The 24,719-nt window shown below is 26.4% G+C and overlaps 2 protein-coding genes across 4 annotated transcripts in view; one reads left to right on the top strand and one right to left on the bottom strand.

The window, feature by feature from the left end:
- Nucleotides 1-13: 13 nt before the first annotated feature.
- On the bottom strand, nt 14-5,001 carry LOC122506523. Its single transcript, XM_043618757.1, has 4 exons — nt 3,381-5,001; nt 2,450-3,026; nt 971-1,195; nt 14-685 (listed from the first exon to the last, which is right to left on the bottom strand). Exons 1-4 carry the CDS (start codon nt 4,466-4,468, stop codon nt 266-268), a joined length of 2,310 nt encoding a protein of 769 aa, XP_043474692.1. The 5' UTR covers nt 4,469-5,001; the 3' UTR covers nt 14-265.
- Nucleotides 4,954-24,719, top strand: part of LOC122506535 (tubulin beta chain-like) — a 39,722-nt gene continuing 19,956 nt past the window's right edge. For 2 of the 3 annotated variants that reach the window (XM_043618772.1, XM_043618770.1), the window contains exons 1-2: nt 4,954-5,091; nt 20,056-21,391. In XM_043618772.1, the coding sequence (XP_043474707.1) occupies nt 21,266-21,391 (126 nt within the window). In that variant the 5' untranslated portion in view covers nt 4,954-5,091; nt 20,056-21,265. Of the gene's footprint in view, nt 5,092-16,024; nt 16,042-20,055; nt 21,392-24,719 lie in introns of those variants that run through there. The other variant, XM_043618771.1, reaches the window with a different exon arrangement.

Raw genomic sequence — 24,719 nt, 5'->3', positions numbered from 1 at the left:
ATTAAAGAACAAATTTTATCGTCTAACTATTAGTAACTTTTATTTGTGTCGTAAATCAACAAATCGTGTGTCAATAAAATTATCAGATATCAAGTATAAAATTAGATGTTTGAGTGCATTTACTATCTACATATAATTTTTCTTTCTTACACAAAAAAATAAAGATTTAATCTTTAATAAATTGCTGACTTCGGGATAGTAAAAAGAAATTTGTTCTCAAGAACAAAGTCATAGTTTTTTTTTTAAAATATAAAGAAGTTTGAAATTACGAATTATGAAGAACTTTGTTGAAAGCGTTGTATGATGTTTCCAGATCGAAAATCAATTGTCTAACTTGATTGTCGGAAAGTTCATCGGAAGCTGACATGTTGTTTAGAGTTTGTAGCCAATCGGAAACTTTTTCCTTACCATCGAAATCACTGGGAAGAATGCTAAGTCGATTCATTGTGTCCATTAAATCGCGAAGATCCGGATGCAATTGGTCCATTGCTTTGATTTCCAAACGAAGTTTATCCATTAAGGTGATAAATAAAGATACAATATCGGCAATGCATTTTGATGTATTGCCCTTATCGTCCTTTATCGTTATTGGCCTATCCTCTTTGATTCTCTCGAGAGCAGCTGGACAGTCGAGCCTGAAAGCTCTTGCAAAAGCATCAATCGTTGGATATTGATCGCTCTGTACCTAAAAGGAAAAAAAATGTGTATGACAATTATTCAAAAACAAAATTCAGCTCAAATCTCTTGTTTTGTGGCTCTAAATTAATTTTCTAAAACTTCTCTCTTATTTGGGATAATTATCTCAAATACTTAAGAGAGAAGTTTTCTGAAAACTAATTTACCTTTTCTGGTAAGTATAATAACTTTTTGGGGTAAATAGAAACTTTTTCGCCTCCATGGAAACTGATAAAATTTTTAAATAAACGACTCGGGAGGGAAAGATGTTTAAAAAGTAATGTCATAAATTTACCTGCTTGAAAGCAGCTCTGTATTGTACTAATAATTTACTGCAGGCTGCTGTGTATTCTTTTGGTGTGACACAATCTCTAATATAGGCCTTTTCAAGATGCTGGAGAGTATTAACAACTGCGTATAAATCAGCTTGATTATCGTATTTTTCACGTTCTCTGGAATTTTTATATAATTTCACCTCCTCATATAATTCCGGTCGATCCTGCGCAATCGACATGATTACCTAAAAGCAAAAAATAGTAAAATTATTATTTTTTCCAAATTATTTTTTTTACCTAACTTGGATTGATTCCAATAATTATCAATCATCTATAAAATAGTAAATCTGACACAATATATAGAAAAATTAGTCCAATATGTAATACTTTCGTATTTTATATAAATTAAATTTTTCCTTTAGTTCAAAGCGTAAGGAATTTCCAAGAATTTAAACAAACGTTGCATTTGAATGAATTAGAAATTTAAAAAAATTACAATTTTTCGCATTAAGAAATATTTTTAGGTTATGTTACCCAAAGTGTTTATAGTTAAATAAATTAACACTAATAAACATAGACATTATTATGACAAACAACATTGACATTACGACACAACAGAATTGTTAAAGATGTACTTAAATAAATTAAAATAATAAAATAAAACTCTGCGTGTGAAGTAAAAAGTTTAAATGGTTTTTATTCAATTCTGGGCTTCTGGGAATAATTTTTCAACTCTATTGACTATATTTTTAAAAATGAATTTTTTTAAAACTTGGTTAAATTTATAGGTTATGTTTGGGTACCCTAAGATTTTTAATAAGTCTTCCCCTTTGAATTGAAACGGTAAATTAAATTAATTAATAAAGTGAAAAGTAAATTAAAAGTAAATTAATTCAACTAAATAAACTAGAAAATTAGAACAAAATTTAATGTGACATATAAGAAATGACAAGTGACTCATCCTTTGTCAAAACATTAGATTTTTTCCCCTTAAAAATTTGAACTGTTCTTACCTTAAAACAACTATAACTTGTCACAAAACTTAGTTTTATTAAATCTACACCCTATTTTTGAATAATTAACTAATTATTAATGATTCCTCCCCTAAATTCATGGGGAATAATAGACAATTTCTATTCTTCGAAGTATTGACCTTACGACACTGGCGGGAAAAATGGGAACTTGTTAGCTACTCGCAGAAATCTGCCGTACCTTCTATCGATAAAAGAACTGTCCTCTATTCCTATTGTAAATTTTTTTTGTAATTTTATTGTTGTTATTGTTATTTTATTGTAAATTGTACTTAGTTTAAATAAATATCGGAATGAGTGAAAACCATTTTTTTTAACGTATTCTGCAAGTGACGATATAGTGATTTATAATAAAAAAAGGCTGTAAATTTTAGTAAAAATTTATAAATTCAATTTTTAATCTTCTCTTATACAATTTAAATTCACAAAAACTAAACAAAAAATAACGTTCGTAATTGGTAACATTTAGGAACGATTGAAAATCTCTTTCATCACATTTGGTTTCTTAAACTTAAAATTACAATTTTCAAAAATCTTCCCTTCTTCAATACAAGGACAAGTGAAATTTTCAATTTTTTCACAAATTGCTTTTTCCTTCAATTTCCCACTACTAGACATCACGTTAATTGCCTTTGCATCGACTGTAAAATACATTACACTTAATGTTAATTTTCTCCTATCAACAACTTCCCAGGGTGAGTAGATTCTGATAATATTTCCTTTTTGTCCCTTAAATTCATCAACAAATTCAGGAACGAACATCAATGTTAATACTTTGTTGGTAAAATTGAAAGAATTTTTATTTTCTTCCTCATTTATTTTTATCTCTGAACTTAAGAGATAAGTTAATTGTTCATATTTGTCGGATATTAAAAGACACTCGGCAAATTGTCTACTGTATGCATTGTATAAATTTTGAATGCACAACTCGACAAATTGTGAATTAATACTTTGAAATGTTGACTGATTTTTCTCGTGTCGCCAAATACGTAGAAATGACTTTTCAGTCTCGACTAGTTTTCGTAATTTTGCCGCAAAACTGCCTCTGAAAATAAAAAATAATTTCTTTAGATCCTTTAGTTTATTTTGTAATATTTAATATTTTAAATATTTAATTTTTAATATTTCAATTTTATGAATAATTCAGACTTCGCAATCAATAATTAATTTTTTTTAAAAATATAATAGAAATTCTAAAAAAACAGAAATAGTATCGCTTTTAGTGCCTGAAATCTAAAAAAGTACCAAAATAGTAGCATAAAGTTAAAAAGAGTAGTAAATAGCAGGTTTTAGTAGATGAGTGCGAAGCCTGAAAAATAAATTGAATGAAAGAATAAATCCAAAGATTATTATAAATAAGTCGAAAGACTGCTTTTTGATTTAAAAAAAAGAATCTTACTTCTTTAATCTTCGCTTTTTCTTCTCACTCCTTAGAATATTGCTGAATGATTCCAAATTTGCTTTCGGCGATGTACTCTCATTGTTGATGATGTTAAGTTCACTGGAATTCGGCTGATTAATTCTCGTTGATGAGAACTCAGAAATCCTTTGCGAGGGTAGAAAATGCTCTTGACTTTCTCCTTGGGAAAAAAATGTATCTTGCGAATCCCTTGGCAATTTAGAATCCTGCTGCGGTTTTTTTGTCGTCAAATCGTTGGCTAGATTCACAATATCCGGCGTATCGGCGTCTTCAATAATAAAACTCTTACTTTTCTCCGAGTCAGTTACACTTTCAATAAATAAACTATTATTATCTATAATTTCCTCCTTTGTTGTCTCTGACAAATCATTCGTTATACTTTCTGAATTCTCTATCTTTATATCCTCTGTTTTCAAATTTTGATTTGAATGTTCCTCCCAATCTTCAATTAACTGTGATAATTCCTCTTTTTCTACTTTTATTTCTTTTTCCTCCTCGAAGAATGTTTCCTCAATTTGCGATAAGTTGCATCTTTCCGGAACGGTATTTGTCGTCGTATTCAATTCGCTCTTTACTTTTAATGTACTATCAAAACTCTGATTATTTTTACTTTTTTTCGAATGATTTTTTCGTCGTTTTAACTTTTTGGCTAGAATTTTACCACCAAGAACTGGCGATTTCGTCATCGTCGTTGTCGTCGTCGTCGTCGTCGTCGATTTGGATAAACAAATATCCGGACTTTTTTCACGTTTCTCATTATCATTTTGTCGAGGTCGTTTAATTGAATTCTTATTAATAATTGGCGATTCCGGTGAACGTTTTATTAACGGTGAAGATGGATATTCAACACTCGATTCCAAAAAATCATTTTCATACTTTTCCAACCATTCGGAAACAATTTTTTTACTATCATCTAAAGAATCATCTCGTCTTGATTTTTTATGACTTTCACCAGTGGAATATTTGAGGTTAGATTCATCTGATTGATCGAAATTCAATTTTTGTCTAACCTTTGATTTCAATGATTTTTTCTCATTTGACAATGTCTTTTTGCCAGATGTTGACATTTAAGTGAATAAATATTTTGAACATACCTCTTTTGGGGGAAAAAAATAAATTTTCTTTTTTCACACACCTATGACGAATTCCTGGTGTTTGTGAACAGTCGGTGGTCGACAACGACGGGGGAACATATCGAGAGCGATGTCGCACTTCCTGGCACAGTTTATTGTCGTGAGAAAGTAATCTTCTTCAAACATTACTCGAAAGTAAAAGAACGATAACGTGTGCCGCTATTGTTGATCATATTGTTAATTTAAACACATTTTTCATTATTCGTGAAAGAATTATAACAATGATGCGAGTGACAGTAGATGAATCACATGATTTAAAACAATTCAAACGAGTTTATCATCACACACGAGATAAAAAAACGTATGGACAAGTTGAAATTGTTTTTCAATATTTTAGAATAAAGAGAAAATTTATTTCAATTTTCAATTGTGATTTCACATGAACTTTTAAGAAGAGAGAGAACACTGATGCTTTAAATTTATTTTGATATTAGAGATATTTTTAGAAATGAAAACGACTGTAAACACATATCATGTGTACACGTGAAGTCACGCATAAAAAGTGTGCGCGCGCATATCCGCCATCTTAACGTTACTATGACAACGCAATTATTGTGGTTTGGAAATAATGCTGTTTTCAAAATTTTTTAAATTTTGCATGATTATTTTAGATTCAATGTTTCCCTAATATTCAGATTGTGAATTAGAATAATAAATATTTATGTGTATTGTAGAATTTATCCTTCTTAATACGTAAAATTATCAGTCATTCCGTATTTTAAATAAAATAATTATCCTACCGATAGCAGACGGAAAAGTAACTGATAAACTGAATGGTAACTGAAATTCTACGTAGCTTAATTAATTTCAATCCTTTTTTTTGTTTCTCTAGAAATTTTTAAAGACCGTAGATTCCAATGTAGGTTATGTCAACAAACCGTTATTTACCGTCTGGAAATGAAAATAAAAATATTTTTAAAAAATTTGCAATGGAATTTCCGTTAAATTTCAAATATATAATATATATATTATGTACCCTATGTACATTCACTGCCATTAAAATTATTTTCCCTGACAAAATTCTTTTTACAGGAAAATATGAAAGTTTTTCAAATAATGAGTAAAATTTATATGAATTTTAATAATTTCTAAAAATTATAATTATAACCCCACATGAATTCAAATATTTTCTACAATTTCCAAGTAAACTTCATTTCTAAATCAATTTGAATAATTTTACGAAAGGTTCTTTTAGAATTCAATTATATTTAGATAAAAAAACTCAAGCTTTTATAATAATTATAACTGTTCGTGTTTTTTTTTTAAGTTATTAAGATAAAATATTTTCAAAGAATTATAATAAAGAAATTCTTATGATTAATTTTTTTAAAAGTATTTTTCAATAATTTTTGAAAGATAATAGTTTTTTAATTAAATAGAATTTAAAAATTTTCAAATAATTGAAATTTGGTATAGAATCTTTTAAAAATAGTTAAATTTTTAAGAAATATATATCTTTTTTGTTATGTATTTGAATTTTTGGTAATTCAATTACTTTTAAAAATTTGCAATTAAAATTCTTCAAAAGTTAATTTTTGTATAACAAACTCATTGAAAAAAATAATTATTTCCAAATAAATTTTACAAAATTTCAATTATTCAAAGAGATTTTTATTATAGTTAAAAAACTTCTAAGAAATAGATTTTAAAAATATGTAATTTTTCGAAAATAATTGAATTTCTTAAAACAATTTTTGTACAATTTAAAAAAACTGATTAATTTTTTTAATGAATTTTAATTAAAAATTTTTTAACATGATTTTTTTCTACAAAATGTTAAAAATAATTATAAACTATTATTTGAATTTTTGGAAATATGTAACTGAAAATATTGCGAATTTTACCAAATTAAATGCAAATTTTCATTGATTTTCATTTTTAAATTTTACATTTAATAATTTTTCATTAAAATTTTTGATAATTCAATTATTTTCAAAATTTCCAATTAATATTCTGTAAAAGTTGATTTTCCAAAATTGTAACGAAACACTTGCGAAAAAATTAATTATTTTCAATTAAATTTTAGAAAATTTAAATTATTTCAAAAAGATTTTTATTATAGATAACATTTTGGAAAAATATAATTATATCCTTAAAAAATTGATTCAAAAATATTAAAAGATTTTTTTTATAATTACTTTTCGCACTTGAAAAATCGATATAAGTTGCATTTTTATACTAAAAAAATTTGGTACTTTGTTGCAATATTTTGAAGAAAAGTCGAAAAAGTCGCAATTTTTGAAAATATGTCGAAAAAAATTAATAAATAATCCAATTAATAAAAATACATAATAAATATTGAATAAATAATTAAATAAGACAAATAAATAAGAAATAAATAAATCAAAGTAATGAATAACGAATAAATCTATCGGGTCTAACAATTTATTTTATTATTATTGTTATTATTATTATTATTACTATTAGTATTATTATTATTAATATTAATATTATTGTTTGTTTGTAGTCGGAAATGAAAAATCTGTGAATTCAGATACCTGGATAAAAAAAACTAAGTTATATTATTATTGTTTGTAGTCGAAAGTGAAAAATCTGTGAATTCAGACACCTGGATAAAAAAACCCAGGTTATATTATTATTACTATTATTATTATTATTATTATTACACAGTGATGATAATTATTGTAATTTTACTATAACCTAAACTTTTCTATTAACTTTCATAATAATTTTTATTAACCTTTAAACTTGAGTAAAATTTCAAAGATATTCTTTAGTCTGTTACTTTTATCTCCTTCTATATTAAACTTGCAATAATTGTAACAAGAAGATTAGTCTGCTTGAAATTTTAATAATTATTTTCACGTTTAATTTTCTTTGTTTACTATACGAATGAGAATAACCACGAAATAATGCTAATAGAGAGAGAGAACACGTCTTATTAGATTAAGAAAAGTATTTAAAGTGGTGGGGGTATAAGGACTAGCAATTAAGGAAAACTTCTATTTCAGAAATGGACCACCGTGAGCGCGTCAATCGGAAGGTGTAATCTTTTGGCTAACATGCGAATGATTCCAATAAAAATGTACTTGTATTATGCAAAATTTTGTTTAGAATACAAAAAATTGTTAGAATTCTAAATTAATTGTAAATCCTATCAATATTGTCAATTTTTGTAAATTTGAGGTATTTTTATAGTTATTTGAGTAGTAAATCTTTGTGAAAATGATTCTTAACTTATTTTTCTGTACCTTTCTGCCATTATATTTGCCTTATTTTTATACCTTAATTAAACGTTTCTTCCCAATGGGAAGTAAACGATTGGTTCAATAATGGGCCATGCTTGGCGAACTCCGTTCCATTATTGGAACATTAATGGCAACCATCATTGGACCACCAATGGTTTAAACTTGGGATGATCACGCTACTGCCAATGATCGGTAGCCAAGCATCGGGCCAATATTAGTTGCCAAGGAATTGCCAAGGAAACAAAATCGATTTTCAAAAGCTTGATTTTTTATTGGCAGCCAACAAAAAACCAAGGTTTTGAAAATTGATTTTTTTCAATTATTAATTAAAATTTATTTTTAAAAAATAAATTTTTCAAAATTTTATTTAAAAAAAATATATTTTTTAAAAATATATATTTTTTTAAATTAATAGAACATATTAATTTAATTTGTCACCTCTGGTAAAACAAAGATGAAAGACTGATAAATTCCCTCACTTTATATCTTACAGTGGAGGGATAACTGTGAATGTCTTTGCGAGAGAGGAGCAGGTACTTATATAGAGCCAGTGAAACAGGTCACAAGCGAGAAGAAATCACTAGCATGCACTCTGGCGGCGCTTGTCGGAACTGTTTTCTGGCGCGCATGTATATCCTGACATTATCGACACAGCGCTTGGCAACCAACGTTGCGCCACTTCCGACAAGCGCCGCCAGAGTGCATGCTAGTGATTTCTTCTCGCTTGTGACCTGTTTCACTGGCTCTATATAAGTACCTGCTCCTCTCTCGCAAAGACATTCACAGTCATCCCTCCACTGTAAAATATAAAGTGAGGGAATTTATCAGTCTTTCATCTTTGTTTTACCAGAGGTGACAAATTAAATTAATATGTTCTATTAATTTAAAAAATATATATTTTTAAAAAATATATTTTTTTTAAATAAATTTTTGAAAAACATATTTTAATTAATAATTAAAAAAAATCAATTTTCAAAACCTTGGTTTTTTGTTGGCTGCCAATAAAAAATCAAGCTTTTGAAAATCGATTTTGTTTCCTTGGCAATTCCTTGGCAACTAATATTGGCCCGATGCTTGGCTACCGATCATTGGCAGTAGCGTGATCATCCCAAGTTTAAACCATTGGTGGTCCAATGATGGTTGCCAATTGTTTTGCCAAGAAAAAACCATTGGGTACCAAGCATGGCCCATTATTGAACCAATCGTTAACATTGGCAACTTCCCGTTGGGTTTTAGAAACTTTTAATAGTAGTTTTTAAAAAAATAAAAAGTAGTTAATAGTAGTTCCGTAAAAGTATATACAATTATTTTGAATATTTTTATTCCAATAATTACAAACAGCCTACAATAATTGTAAGACTCGTAAGGTGCTCTTTTCTTCAAAAAGCGTCAATAATATTTAGTATTGTTTTTCTTCTAATGTTTAAAACTTTAAATCAGATAATAGTCAAATAAATAAAATATTTTTTTCCGTTATTTACTATGTAGGAAAAATTATTATTTAATTATAGAGACATTGTTAAAAATATATTAAAAAATATAAAGACATATCTGATTCAAAATTAAAGAAAGATGAAAGTTTACAAATTTTAAATATCCGATAAATAAAGTTATATTCACGAAAAAAAAGATAAATATTCATTCGGTAAATAATAATAAATAGATTTTTTTGAGAAAATGCGGAAAGAAAATTTATGTGCATATCTAATCTTTATGTTCTACTGTTATCTGTATTGTATCAAAATTAACATTCATCAAAAATGCTAAAGATTGAGGAAAGAACTATATAAATGATCATGTCATGTAATACAATAGATATAAATCAATTTAATCTTTTATACGTGTGAGTATTTATTGTGTATATTTATGTATCCCTTTGTTATGTAAATTATATAATTCTCTTAATTCCTAATTATATATACATGAATTTTTTTTTTAGTATAGTCATGCACGAGACGAGACTTTTCTCGCATAAAAATAAGAGATGAAAATCATTCATTGTTTTTCTTGATAGAATTTTTGTTTTTTCAAGATAAGACACGACCATTATTTAAAAATTATTATTTATTTAAAATTCAAATCATTATTTATTAATCAAACAATTTTTGAAAATTTTAAAACGAATCAAAGTATGTTTAAATCGGTCGATTGAAGGTAAGACATAAATTTCGTTTATGCAAAAAAAAAATTAAATTAAAAAAGTCAAACAACAAAGATTCAGGTATTTTAATTATTTTAAGATTGGTATTTTAAAATACCAATTTTCCTGAATGTTTGTTTGACTTTTTTTTAATTTTTATGTTTTTCAGTACGTTTCTAACAATAAGTTGACCAGGTCAAGAATTATTCGTATCTGCGTATAAAAAATCTATTCGGAAAATTAAAGATAAAATGGAACCTAATTATTAGAAGATAAATTGCATTATTATTTATCAGTCAATTTTCCGCTTTGCATATTATTTATTTTGCATAAATATTTAATCGTTTCAAAGTAAGGAGAATTTTAAATTTAATTGTATAATGTAACCTGTAATGAAACCATTGGCTTAATTTGATAATTTAGTGGTACGCGAGTGAGAAAATCACTGTATCACTAATTATAATTGTATCACAAAAGTCATCGTTAATTTTAAAATCACACACCGTTTATAAAGTTTACTGTTTCACACTTATGAGTCAGAATTATTAAATTTGGGATTATATTCTATCATCCTTGACTTGCAGTATACGAAACAATTGAATTTTGGTAAATTGAAAAATCTTTTTAAAATAATTGAATTTTTGAAAAATATGAAATAATCAAATTTTTCAAGAATTTTAATTATAATATTGAAAATAATTGATTTTTTAAAAATTTCCGATGAAAAAAATTCTAAGAATCATTTTTATATATAAAATTTTAATATTATTTTTTTGCAGAGAAAAATCGAAAAAGAATAGTGAAGTTTTACAGCTATAATATAGTTATGTCACTAGTTTTAAAAAAAATTGACGGAGTTAATTAGAAACAAGACAATAGTAGAAATGCAGAAATAGAAATTAGACGCATAAAATTTAAATTATACTCAGCATTGGACTATTAAGGTTTATTGGGTTATTACACCGCGTTTTGCCACATCTCGAGGTCTTGCATTAATGACCTACGCTAAGATGTCGAGTCAAAAGGATGTTTCAGATAAAAGTACTGCATATTTTTAAATTTAACTAAAATAAATAAAACAAAAACCGAATTTTATGATGACCGGGAAATTTTTTTTAATTTTCCGTCAACGTTCAAAACAAGTCGAAATTGTTATATCTTTGACCGCATATTTAGCTAAAATTTGCCATTTTACCATTTCTTCGCGACAATGAAGTAAAAATAGAAGAAGAAAAGTTTCTTCCAGGACGAAAATCATCAGATAATGATTTCTCTCTCATAGCATATATAAAAATTAAAAATTTGCGGGTGCTCCTTATCTGCGAAAGAATAAATCGGCAAATAAAAAGCGAAGCAGCACGCACAATTACCGCGTGTGTAATGTCGAGGAACCCCTTTTATATTAATAGTCGACTGACTGTGACGGTGATGATCGAGGGCCTCAAATGGAAAGAGAGGGAGTGAGAGAGATAGAACAGGCAAACAGAGAGTGACAAGTTGAGTCGTTGCTCGAACGTTGCGGATCAAAAAGGGGGCTAAGGAGGGGGGCTTAAAAATAATAGATAGGAGGACGGGATAGGATACAAACTCTATATGCTGACCGTATATACATACATACATATACTTTTATGTTTCACTTTCAGCTCGCGATGACAATATATGCTGGTGGCTACTTATTCCGTCTAGAGCGAGTTTAGTTAGATTCACCAAATAGATAAGGATAGAGATAAATTCAACAGTCGAGAGAATGCTCCTTACGCAATAAATATAGACGCACAGAAGAAAAAAAGAATCGTTCTAATAAAAAAAGGGGAGACGAAACAAGACGGCAACAAAGACCATATATGATATTAGCAAAAGGGAAATGAAAAGAAGAAGAAGAATGGCAAATGATGAAACAGAAAGACAAAATTAAATGATACACGAGAGGCGGTGAAAGGGGTCAGGGAATGAAAGGAATGAGAAAGAACAATCAAATTGGATTTGAGGGATCGGGAGATTGAAGGAGACAACAGTGGAATTAAAAGGTCATTATTTTTTATAAAAGCGATTGATACTGGATTGAGGGAAGAAATGCAAAAGAAAAAATGGTGAAAACTATAATAGAAATTAGTGAAGAAAGAACATAATTCTTCATTTCCTTATTAGTTCTTCTTTTCTTCTTTATTACAATATACTTCTTTATTGTATTTCTTCTTTATTACAACAAAACAATTATAAATTAGATTAGATTTCTTCTAATGGTAACAATGAAAACAGTGAAGAAAGAACACAGAAAAGTCTGAAACCTTAACGGTTTCAGACTTTTCTTTATTCTTTCTTCACTGTTTTTTCTTCCTTAAGAAAAGACAGAAGAAAAGACCTTAACGGGTTCAAAATTTTTTTTCTTCTTTCTTCACTGTTTTTTTTCAAACTTAAACAGTTTCAAACTTTCCTTTGTTCTTTCTTCACTGTTTTCCTTGTAACTCAAGTAGTTTCAAACTTTTCTATGTTATTTCTTCATTGTTTTCCTTGAAACATGAACGGTTTCAGACTTTTCTTTGTTCTTTCTTCACTGTTTTCCTTGAAATCCAAACGGTTTCAGATTCTTTCTTCACCATCTTAAAACCAAATAATTAAAAAATCGCCTATTTTAAGATTTAAAACTTTGCCTTAAGTGAAGAAAAGAAAAACAGTGAAGAAAGAACAAAGAAAAGTTTGAAACCGTTTAAGTTTCAAGGAAAACAGTGAAGAAAGAACCAAAAAAGAAAACAGTGAAGAAAGAACAAAGAAAAGTTTGAAACCGTTTAAGTTTCAAGAAAAACAGTGAAGAAAGAACAAAGAAAAGTTTGAAACCGTTTAGGATTCAAAGAAAACAGTGAAGAAAGAACAAAGAAAAGTCTGAAACCGTTCAGGTTTCAAGGAAAACAGTTAAGAAAGAACACTGAAACCTTAACGGTTTCAGACTCTTCTTTGTTCTTTCTTAATTGTTTTCCTTGAAACTTAACCAGTTTCAAACTTTTCTATATTATTTCTTCATTGTTTTCTTTTGGTTCTTTCTTAACTGTTTTTCTTGAAACTTAAACAGTTTCAAACTTTTCTTTTTTCTTTCTTCACTGTTTTCTTTGTAACCTGAGCAGTTTCAAATTTTTCTTTGTTCTTTCTTCACTGTTTTTCTTTCTTCTTAAAATAGGCGAATTTTTAATTATTTTGGTTTTAAGATGATGAAGAAAGAATCTGAATCCATTTAGATTTCAAGGAAAACAGTGAAGAAAGAACAAAGGAAAGTTTGAAACTGTTTAAGTTTGAAGAAAAACAGTGAAGAAAGAACAAAAAATTCTGAAACCGTTAAGGTTTCAGACTTTTTCTGTATTTTCTTAAGGGCATTTGAAACTTGATGACGTTACACATGCTTTGCACAAACTGAAACGTCATCAAGGTTCAAATGCCCTTAAAAAAGAAAAACCAGTGAAGAAAGAACAAAGAAAAAAGTCTAAAATAATTGAAATGTCGACTATTTTTAAATTTAAAACTTTAAATTCATAACCTCTAGACATAACCTCTTCTATCAATTTTAATCAAAAAACATTATTTTTCACGGTCTAATAAAAAAAGCAGAAAAAAGCATCGACAGAAGAATAATGAGGAACAAAACATACAAGAATAAAATAAACGAAGCAAAAAATGAATCATTAAAAATTCTAAACGATATATTAAAATTAGAAATTAGAAATTATTTGTGCGTGAAAAATAAAAGAAATGTATCAACTTAAAAGGAATTAAACCAGGAGTTTAGGAGAAAGAAAAAGAAAAAATATCCTACCTCCCAGGAAATGGAAATATAAAAGAATGAGTACTGATGCATTCTAGTGAGAAAACCGAGAAAAAATTCCCACCGTGTGCACCCTCATGAAAAAGGAGACTGAAAACAAATGTTTTCTATATACTATTCTTTTTCTTCTTCTTCTTCATCTTCTTTTTAATAATGAATGAAAGAAATTTTCGTCATGCAAACTCAAACAATAAGATTTTTAGACGACGAATATATATATATTTTTGTGGAGAAAATTCAAAACAAAAAAGTTTAAATGTTTCGATATAGAAAATAAAAAGAAAAAGATCAAAGAGAAGGAATAATACAAGAATTTTGATATAACAAAAAAAGGAGAAATAAACATAAATTCTAAGGGCGATAGAGATTTTCAAATGAAAGTCAAAGAGATATTATTGCAAAGAGGTAAAATATGTAAAATTTTTAAGGAAAATTCCGACAAGCAATCGGTACAAAACTTTATTCCCGAAATCTTATTTAACATAAAAGTTATTTGACATAGAACCATTTAACATTAAGTTTATTTGACATATAATTTGATATAAAATTTATTTGACATAAAAAATCATTTGGCGTATATTTCGATTGACGCAAAACTTATTTAACTTACATAATGTTTGACATAAAAATAATTTGACATAAATTTCACTTGATAAAAATAAATTTCAAGTTAATGTCATTTGACATTTATTTTATCTTAAATGACTTTTATGTCAATTGAAGTTTATGTCAAATGAATTTTATATGAAATGAATTATGTCAAATGAATTTAATACAAAATAAAATTTATGTTAAATGAATTTTATACAAAATAAAATTTATGTTAAATGAATTTTATACAAAATAAAATTTATGTTAAATGAATTTTATATAAATCGAAATTTCTGTCAAATGCAATTTATCTCAACTAATAAGTTTTAAGTAAAACAAAATATATGCTAAATGAATTGTATGTTAAATGATTTTTATGTCAAATGAAGTTTGTGTCAAATGAATTTTATACCAAATGAATTGTTATGTCAAATGAACTTTATACCAAATTAATTATTATGTCCAATGAATTTTATACCAAATTAATTTTTATGTCAAATGAATTTTATACAAAATGAAATTTATCTCAAGTGAGTTTTAATGTAAAATGAAATTCATGTTATATATGAATTTCAGGTCAAATAAAATTTTTATCAAATGAATGTTATGTCAAATGATTTTTATGTAAAATGAAATTTATGTTAAATGAATTTTATGTCAATTGAAATTTCTGTCAAATGAAATTTATCTCAATTAGAAGTTTTATGTAAAACGAAATTTATGTTAAATGATTTTTATCTGATGAATTTTATGTTAAATGACATTTATGTCAAATAAATTTGTTTTCAAATAAATTACATATACAAATAAAGTTATGTCAAGTGAATTTTATTCCTTAAAGAAATTCATTTCAATTGAGTTTTAATGTAGAATGAAATTCATTTGACATAAAATAAAATCATAAAATATTTGTATCAAATGAATATTATGTCAAATGACATTCATGTCAAATGATATTTATGTCAAATGATATTTATGTCATTTGACATAAATGTCATCCTAAAATTTAAAGCATAATTTACTTTTTTTAAAAAATTTTTTTTAATATTTTTTTTTTAAATATTAACATTTTAATTTATTCAAATTGTTGTAAATTCTTTCTCAAGAAAAAGAGTGAGAAAGAAACAAAAAAAGTAGAACAGAATAGAAGAAAGAGCTTCCAAATAAAAATTAACTTTACGAGGGGGAAAAAATGTGGGTTTGAAAAAGGATATTTCAGGATTGAATAACAAAAATCTTTTTTTTCTTTTTCTTTTTTTTTTGAAAAGAGAGAAGGGAACGAGAATCGAATCATCTGCGAGTGATGAGATTGTGCGCTTTTCCAACGACCAATTTTCTCTCTCTTTGGTTGTGTACTTGAAGAATGATTTTGCTCAGACGCGCTTGCCAGAAGAAGTACTGACGGCAGTGGTAGCAGAAGCGAAGGAGACCGGATGTAGGTTGGTGCAGTGATTCCACTGATTCGTTTCAAGAGTGCCCGTGGCTTCCAGCGAACTTCCGAGTGCCGCGTTCGTTGTAGGCCTGTAACTACCGCGTGTGCTGCAAGCCATCCTTTTGTCACTTTCAAAAAAATAATTATCATTTTTTTTACACTCTTTATCCAGTTTTTTTTTGTTTCTTGTTTTGTCTAAAAAAAATTAAACTTTGTGCGAGAAAAAAAGTTTCGTTAATATAAAAAGAGATTTTTTTTTTCTTTTTTGAAATGTGAAACGAATTTTAACAGTTGCAACATTAAAAAAAGGATAATATTTTCGGGGTGAGCCAAAATTTACTAATTTCTTCTTTGATTCAAAAGAAACTAAATTCAAACTAAAGAACTAAATTTTGAACTTCAAGGAACTTTTAATTTTTATTTAATTTATGATTTTTATTTTTATTATTTTACGAAAACTTGTTGCCACAATTTTTTATTAACAAAGTGTTGATAGTTTCAAAAAATTTTCAAATGAAAGAACCGATTTAATTATTTATAAAAATTCTTAAAAACAAACTTCTTCTAACAAACTTTTAGAATTTTATTTTTGCAATCCATCAATTTTTTGATGAACATTCTTATAATTTTTATATAAACACGAAAGTGTTTATATCAAAATTATAAGAATGTTCTTGTATAACTTCAATTTTCAATTTTGAGCTTAGATCATTAAAATCATTTTTGGATTTTTTTTTTTTGAAAGTTTAAAAATTAAAAAAAAATGTTTAAATCCTAAAGTCAGTACAAGTTTTATTTTAATAAAAAAAGCTTCAAGTCGAACAGCAGAAATTTTCACGTTATTATTTAAATTTTTGGTTTCTTCAACTAAAACTTTCGCTGTTCCAAAGAAACTTATCGCTGGTCCAGATGAAACTATTTTCAAAAAGTTTAAAATTAAATGAAAAGAGTAAAAATTAACAAAAATTAATAAAAACTTAAATTAAAATTAAATTAAACCAAAAACTGTCTTTCATTGAATATTTACTGATAAATATTGACAGTGGAAATTATTTTCAAACTCACTTTTTCGATGATCGTTTATTTCGAAAAGAATGCAATGCTAAAAACCGTAAGGGTCATTTTCGTGTAACAAAAGACAGACTCTTTCAGAGTTAATTCCATTTCGAAAATCACGATAAAGGCATTTTTTACCAATCGAATAAATAAAAAAAACTTAAAAATTAAAAATAAATAAACTTAAAATAAATACTTGTTTCTAAAAATATTTTTAAATGGCTAAGTTATCAAATTTGTGTTATTTTTTTGGAAATCGATTCGGTATTTTTTTAAGGGAATAATTTTTTATGTTTCTTTTTTAATAACTTTTCTTTAAAAAAAAGTTTCTTTAAAAATCTTTTTCTTAAATATCTTTTCGTTAACAATCTTTTCCTTAAAAATCTTTCCTTTGGAAATATTTTCTTCAAAAATCTTTTGTTTTTTAAATACTTTCTTCAAAAATATGTTTTTTACATCTTTTCTTCAAAAATATTTTTTTAAAACTTTTTTCTTTAAAAATCTTTTCTAAGAAAGAATTTTTACTTTATTTTACTTTTAAATATTATTTCATCACTGCAAAAACGGTGAAATAAAAAAAAATTTGTGTCATTTTTAGGAAGAGTGATAAATAATTACTTTTGCATTTTAAAAAATGATAAATGTTTATAAATTATTATAAAAGTTTATAAAAGTTTATAAAAGTTTATAAATGATTAGAAATGATTAAAAATATTCATAAATGTTTATAAAAGTTTATAAAAGTTTATAAATGTTTATAAATATTTATAAATGTTAATGCATTTTTATAAATGTTTATAAATGTTCATAAATCATTTCAAATGTTTATAAATGCTTATGAAGTTTTATAAAGGTTTATAAATGTTTGTAAACGTTTAAAAATGATTTCAAATGATTTCAAATGATTAGAAACGATTACAAACGATCACAAATGATTATAAATGATTAAAAGCGATTACAATAATGATTCGAAATAAAGAATGAAAATTTACGAGGCATTTTTTTCGAGGTTCAAGCAGATATTCAAACCTCTTTAACTGATACCTCTTGAACTAAATAGAATTTCCTCTCATCAGAGCAGTATTTAGTATCACCTCTTCCTTTTTTGTTTCAATGAGAGATATATATGTAGGGCTTTTGCATTGATTTAATTTTTTTTTTTTTTTTTTTTTGAAGAGAAAGGGAATTTTAAAATGACGATGAAAATATTAGACAAAAGGTAGAAAACGAGTCGTCTGAAGAAGTGTGTTACAGATGGCGTAAACAAGATGTGCTTCGAGGGCGAAGGCGTGCGAAATGAGATGACATTGTTTGCACTCGTGATGTCACTAGTAATTGTAACTAACAATGAAAGAAGCACACGAGTGCGTACGTACTCACTTTGCAAAATCACCTAATATGCATTTCAACTTATTATTATTTTTATACCTATGTGTACTTTTTAGTTAAACAAAAAAATTTTCGGATTCGATTATGAAAGTGGGAAACTATATTTCTTTTTTTGTTTTTTTTTACTCTTTTCTTCGTCAGAAAACTATTCTAATTTCTACTCCTTTCTTCGTTAAAAACATTTTTAATTTTTTACACTTTTCTTCACCGAAAACTATTTTAATTTTTTTACCCCTTTTCTTCACCGAAAAGTATTTTAATATTTTTACTGTTTTCTTCATCGAGAACATTTTCAATTTTTACTCTTTTCTTCACCGAAAAGTATTTTAATTTTTTTAGCCTTTTCTTCACCGAAAAGTATTTTTATTTTTTTAGCCTTTTCTTCACCGAAAAGTATTTTTATTATTTTACTCTTTTCTTCATCGAAAACTTTTTAGCTTTTACTCTTTTCTTCACTGATAACTAGGATTTAATTTTTTTTCTTCTTTTCTTCACCGAAAAGAATTCAAATTTTGTCATCCTTTTCTTCACCGAAAAGTATTTTTATTATTTAACTCTCTTTTCTTCGTCAAAAGCTCTTTAATTTTCACACTTTTCTTCACTGAAAACTATTTAAATTTTTTTTCCTCTTTTCTTCCCCGAAAACATTTGCAATTTTTCTATTTTTCTTCGCAGAAAACTCGCAGAAAACTATGTTAATATTTTTACTGTTTTCTTCATCGAAAACATTTTTAATTTTTACTCTTTTCTTCACTGAAAACTATTTAAATTTTCTTCCTCCTTTCTTCACCGAAAACTAAGAACCTTTAGAAAAATCTTAATTCTCGACAATTTTTAAATTCTAAATTTTTTTTAAATATTCTAATATTTATTTATATAAATTATATAAATTATAATTTCTCCGATTTCCGAAGATTGTTTTTGTCAATCCTGAAAATTTAATTTCGAATAACATTTGATAATTAAAAAAAAATACAATCGAATATTAAATAAACTAACAATTATGAAATGTAATTAAAAAGTAATTAATTGAAATTCAATTTTTATAGGATTAATAACCCAGGATACCAAATTAATATGGGTCGAGAGTAATATTTCCATTTGTGATAAATTACTGATAAACGATTAAAATTGAAACAAGATTTTCTTCTCTCCTTGAAGCTCTTTACTAGTATTAATAAAATTCGGTTTCATTTTCTCGATACTCTCGTCAATTCCCAACTACTTTGAAATAGAGTTGAAATTCATTACCGGTGTATTAATTATTTATTCATCTTGAGACCTATCGAAGGAGTTTATTAATTGCCTAGTCAGACACGCCGGTGACGTTCGTAATTGCAAATAACGATAGACTTTTTTTTCTCTTCTTTTTCCTAGAAAAAATATATTTTATCTCGAAAAAGAAAATAACAATTTTGATTAGAGAAAAAAAATTAAAATAATTGTTTTTTTCGTAATAATTTAATATTATCAAAAAAATGATGAATTTTGTCGGAAATGTTTATCCTTTTTAAAAAAAATCATTATTAATTCGCTTTTTCATTTATGATAATATTTACAAAAGCAAAGTGCTCTCAAGCTTTGTGGCTTCTGAAAAGTGATTGAAAATATTCTTATCTCGTCCCCTTCGTGCTTTGTTGGAAAAAATAATTTATTTTTCAAATTCTAAAAATTACTCATCTACGATAGAATTGTTATTCATATCAGAATATTTAATTAATAATTTAAACTTTTGAAAAGAAAATTTGTTTCGGTTTGAAAAAACATAAAATTTCCAATATTTGACAAAGATAATTTATGATAATTATTATCATAATTATTTATGATAATTTTAAAAAGAGAAAATTATTTTAACTCTAGAATTTTAATCTAGAAAAATTTTTCTGTTTGCAGAAAAAAGCGAGCCGATCAAAAGCGAGAAACAGAAAAAATGGAAACAACCAGACAAGTGGAAGTCTTCACCGGAAATGGTTGAGAAAAAAAAATAAGAATCGTACATTTTAGAAATGTGATCACTTTTGAAAAGTATTTAAAAAAAAAGAATTGAAAACGAAATATTAAAAATTCTCTTCGTTTTAATAATCAACATGAAGGATTAGATTTTAATTCTCGAATTTGCCAAAAAAAAAGAAAATTAGGAGTTTATGAATACAAAAGAAACAAGAAAAAAATCAATGAAAATTCGTGATGGTGTTAATTTATTCACTACAACGATAAATGTGATTGTTTTATAGTGACGCAATTGCGCGGAGTTGGGTGAGGGCGTTCGCGATGAAATGTGAATCGCGAGGTGATGCGGAGGATATTAATTTTACCGGTGCCTCGTGCAAATGCACAATTCAAACTGGTAATTATTTTACTAAAAGTGATTAAAGTCTGGCAGTATTTATTTAGAATTCAAAGTGCAGTAAATAATTCATCTCGTCGAATCGGGTCAATTTTTATCTCTTAAATAAAAAAAAACATGGGGAAAGAATTCTGAAAATTTTTCATTCCATTCACATTAGTGATAGTTCACTTATAGTCTTAATTTACTAATGTTTATAAACAATTTAAAATCTACAAAATTTAGTAGATTTTTAGGGAATTTCTCTTTGGAGAAATATAGTGGAAAGAAACCTAATTAAAATATTTTAAAATTATCAAAAAAAGTAGATTATATTTAGTAAAATTCTAAAAAGATTTAGTAAATAAAATAATAAATTAATGGGCAAGAATTGAGGAAATTAATGAAATTAATGAAATTTATGGAATTGGTGGAATTGATGGAATTTTAGGTATTAATTCAATAAATAGTGAAGAAAAAGTATTTTATAGTGAAGAAAAAGGTATATAGTGAAGAAAAAGGGCATACAGTGAAGAAAAAGGTATTTTAGAAAATAAATGTCGCACTTGATTAATAGTGGATTTGTATAAGTGAAGTGCTAACTTCCGGTGCTGATGAGAGGAAGTGTTAGGCTTTAGGAGAAAAGGGCTTTGTGTCCTCGAGGATGAGTGGAGGACATGCCGAGTGATTTGAGGAGGATCACGCTTGTTTTACAAGAATTCTCATCCCCCTTGAGGACTTGGATCGGTCAGAGAAAGCTCCTCTTTTTTCTGAAAGATGAGCTCCATAGACTTCGACGAGGTGCTGTTACACGTGGGCGAGAAAGGAAGATATCAAAATATTATGTATTATCTGCTCTGCATACCAGCCACCCTGCCAGCTGCCTTCTTGGCTTTCTCGCAAGTGAGACATTTTTTTATTCAAAATAAATTATTTGCACGAAAATTCTTTTTCCTCATTCACACCAAGCTCAGATTTCAAACTTTAGTGACCATTTAACTACACTCATAAATAATAGTAAGCCTTGTTTGGTATTTCAAATGAAATTTCAAGTTTTTCTATTCTGGATAATAAATCAAAAGCTTTTTTTAATTTTTGAATACATTTTTAACTAATAGATGTTGCCTTTGATGCTATCTTTATGTAATCAGTATGGCAATGTTCGAAAACTTTATTGCAATGTTTACAATTCGAATTATAATGTTCAAAATCTATGTTGCAATGTTCAAAATCAATATGGCAATGTTAAAAAACTTTATTGCAATGTTTACAACTTCAATTATAATGTTTAAAATCTATGTTGCAATATTTAGAATCAGTATTCCAATGATGAAATTCTTTATTGCAATGTTTGCAATCTAAATTATAATGTTTAGAATCTATGTTTTATTTTTTATTTAATTTTTATTTTAAAATGTTTACAATCCTTATGGCAATGTTGAAAACCTACATTACAATGTTTACAATTTCAATTATAAAGTTTAAAATCTATGTTGCAATGTTGATAACGAAATTAAAATGTCTAATATCCATGTTGTTATATTTACAATCAGTATTGCAATGTTTACAATCTGAACTAAAGTGTTTAAAAATGAAATACTATATCGCAATGTTTGCAATATGAATTGGTATACTTATAATTTTTTAGGCTTGTTTTTAAATCATTACAATCCAAAATAAAATGTCTAAAATCCAGGTTGACACCATTGTTTTGTAATCTCTCCAATCCAAAATTAAATATCCAAAATCCAGGTTGCAATGTTTACAATCAGAATGGCAATGCTGAAAAACATTATTGCAATGTTTACAATTTAAATTATAGTGTTTAAAATCTATGTTGCAATATTTACAATCAGTATGGCAATGTTAAAAAACAGTATTGCAATGTTAAAAAACAGTATTGCAATGTTGAAAAATAGTATTGCAATGTTTACAATCCGAATCATAATGTTTAAAATCTATATTGCAATGTTTACCATCAGTATTACAATGATGAAAAACTGTATTGCAATATTCACACTTTTTTGTTTTCCCGTCTTTCTTCAAATATCGTTCGACGTTATTCTACTCTACACAATCGTATTTTTTGGTAATCCAAAGACAACCGATTGATTTTCAAATTCTAAGTTTCATGAAAACTTTAAAAAAAAAATTTTTTTAAACTTATTTTTTTCTGCAATTTTGGAATAAATATTCCTTTGATAGAAGTTGACATTCCTATATATGTATCGTGATGCTCATTCTCCTTGTTTAATAGTCCGTGCTTTCTTAGGACAATGATTGCATTGCATGGCTCACAAAGATCCAAATGGTCCAAAAAAGTGTACCGCGATTACTGGTCGTATGCATTGATACTTATGGGTGGAAACTCCAAATAACGTCTAGTTTTCAATGAGCTCTGCAAAATTTTCTCGACAGTTTTTCGTTTTGAAAGAAAAATATATAAATAAAAATAAAATCGAATTTCTTTTGATCCTATAATTTACAAGTTGAGCACATTCTTAGGGCAAAGTTGTCAATCGTCTCTTGAGACACAAAGTGATCACTTGTCCATTGATTATTTAGAATAGAGTTTCCACTTGTCTTACTTTAATTTTAAAACTCCGACAAATAGTTCTAGAAATCCCTATCATTATTTCTTACCATCAATTATAATCCCTTTTTACATTTTATTTATCTCCATTATATTTCTTCTTCCGAATACCGAATATCTGAAATACCAATACAAAAACCCCGCATATCATATTTTCGCCTCTCATCATTAGTTCAATCTTTGATGTTCCAAATGGGGTTTCGTTTTGTTTTCTTGTATCAGATTTCTTGTCTTTAACTTCTTTACGTAACATAAATCGATTTCAGAGTCAATTTTGGTCCAGGAAATTAATCCATTAAAACTGACCTAGTTTATTTGATAAGACGAAGGAAGGTCAAAGAAAAAAAAAATTGTACACTGCGGTCTGTAAATGAAATTTTTTTCGCAAAAAAAAAGAATTAATTTCCTGTCTCTCTCTCTCTTGTTAATGATACTCTTTTTTTTGGATAAAGAGTTTCTGTGGATTCATTTGATTTTCTTTTATGTTTTATGATAAAAGCTTTTTCCCCTTCATAATTTATTTTCTCAGATATGAATGTTTGAATATCAAGTATCAAAATCTTTTATGAATAAAGTAAATTTTTTTCATAATTATTATTTAAATAAGAGGAAAATATATAAATGATAAAGATAGAAACTCAATATTATGGGTTTTTAATGAAAATATGCAAATAAAATTAGTTCTCTTAAAATAAAAATTCGTTTTTGCATTTTTAAATTAATTAATAAAAGAAAAATTTGTGTTATCTCAATTTTTCTAAAAATATTACTTGGCGTTTCATTGCAAAAACATATTTGATTGAGACATTTTTTTTTATTTATAAATTTTGTAGATTTAATCTATTTATAAACTGAAATTCAAAACCAAAATCTATTTATAATTAGGTATTACCTCTACTCTATTATTTTTTATTGATTTTATTTATTATTTTATTTACCAATCCACTGTTGTATACTTTACTATTTATTTTTTTTATTGTTTTCACTATTTATTATTTTACTTAGCCATCCAGTTTTATTGTTTTCCTCAAGTATATTTAACTTTGAGAATAATTTTAAATAATGTAATTTTTCCTTTCAATTGTATTTTTCATTTTTCTCTTCAGCTCGAATTTAATTTCTAAAGAGCATATAATCATGTTCCTTTCATGTATTTCTTTATTCAAATAATAAAATTCGGGTTCCATATGAATATAAAATCATCATTTATATTAATAATAATGGACTGTATAAATGAGGAAATCATTTGTATTTCTCTTTCAACAAATTCAATTGTTGTTGAATATTGTTCTTGGCTGTAATTTTATGTAATTATTTGTATGTATGGTAATTGTGATAAAAATAATTTATATTCTTTTAATTTAGTATTTGTTACTTCTTATTTATTTCTCTTTAATCTATTTTAATTATTTATTTTATAATTAATTTTTATTGTTTATTTATTGCAATGTTTACAATTTAAATTAAAATGTTTAAAATCTGTATTGTAATGTTTACAATCGATATTAGTATTGCACTGTTAAACAACTTTATTGCAATGTTTACAATCAGTATAGCAATGTTGAAAAACAGTATTGCAATGTTTACACTTTAAATTATAATGTTTAAAATCTGTTTTGTAATGTTTACAATCAGTGT

The sequence above is a fragment of the Leptopilina heterotoma genome, unplaced genomic scaffold, assembly GCF_015476425.1.
Source record: "Leptopilina heterotoma isolate Lh14 unplaced genomic scaffold, ASM1547642v1 Lhet_42, whole genome shotgun sequence".
Classification (NCBI taxonomy): domain Eukaryota; kingdom Metazoa; phylum Arthropoda; class Insecta; order Hymenoptera; family Figitidae; genus Leptopilina; species Leptopilina heterotoma.
The sequence above is the reverse complement of the archived record's forward strand: the minus strand, read 5'-3'. Positions and strand labels throughout refer to the sequence as shown.

What these genes read in the sequence shown, in the direction of transcription:
- LOC122506523 (XM_043618757.1), bottom strand. Translation starts at nt 4,468, where the DNA reads ATGTCAACATCTGGCAAAAAGACATTGTCAAATGAGAAAAAATCATTG. An exon ending in AAGAGATTTTCAATCGTTCC is followed by an intron (nt 1,196 to 2,449) that starts TAAATGTTACCA and finishes TTTTGCTTTTAG; the next exon opens with GTAATCATGTCGATTGCGCA. An exon ending in ACAGAGCTGCTTTCAAGCAG is followed by an intron (nt 686 to 970) that starts GTAAATTTATGA and finishes TTTTCCTTTTAG; the next exon opens with GTACAGAGCGATCAATATCC.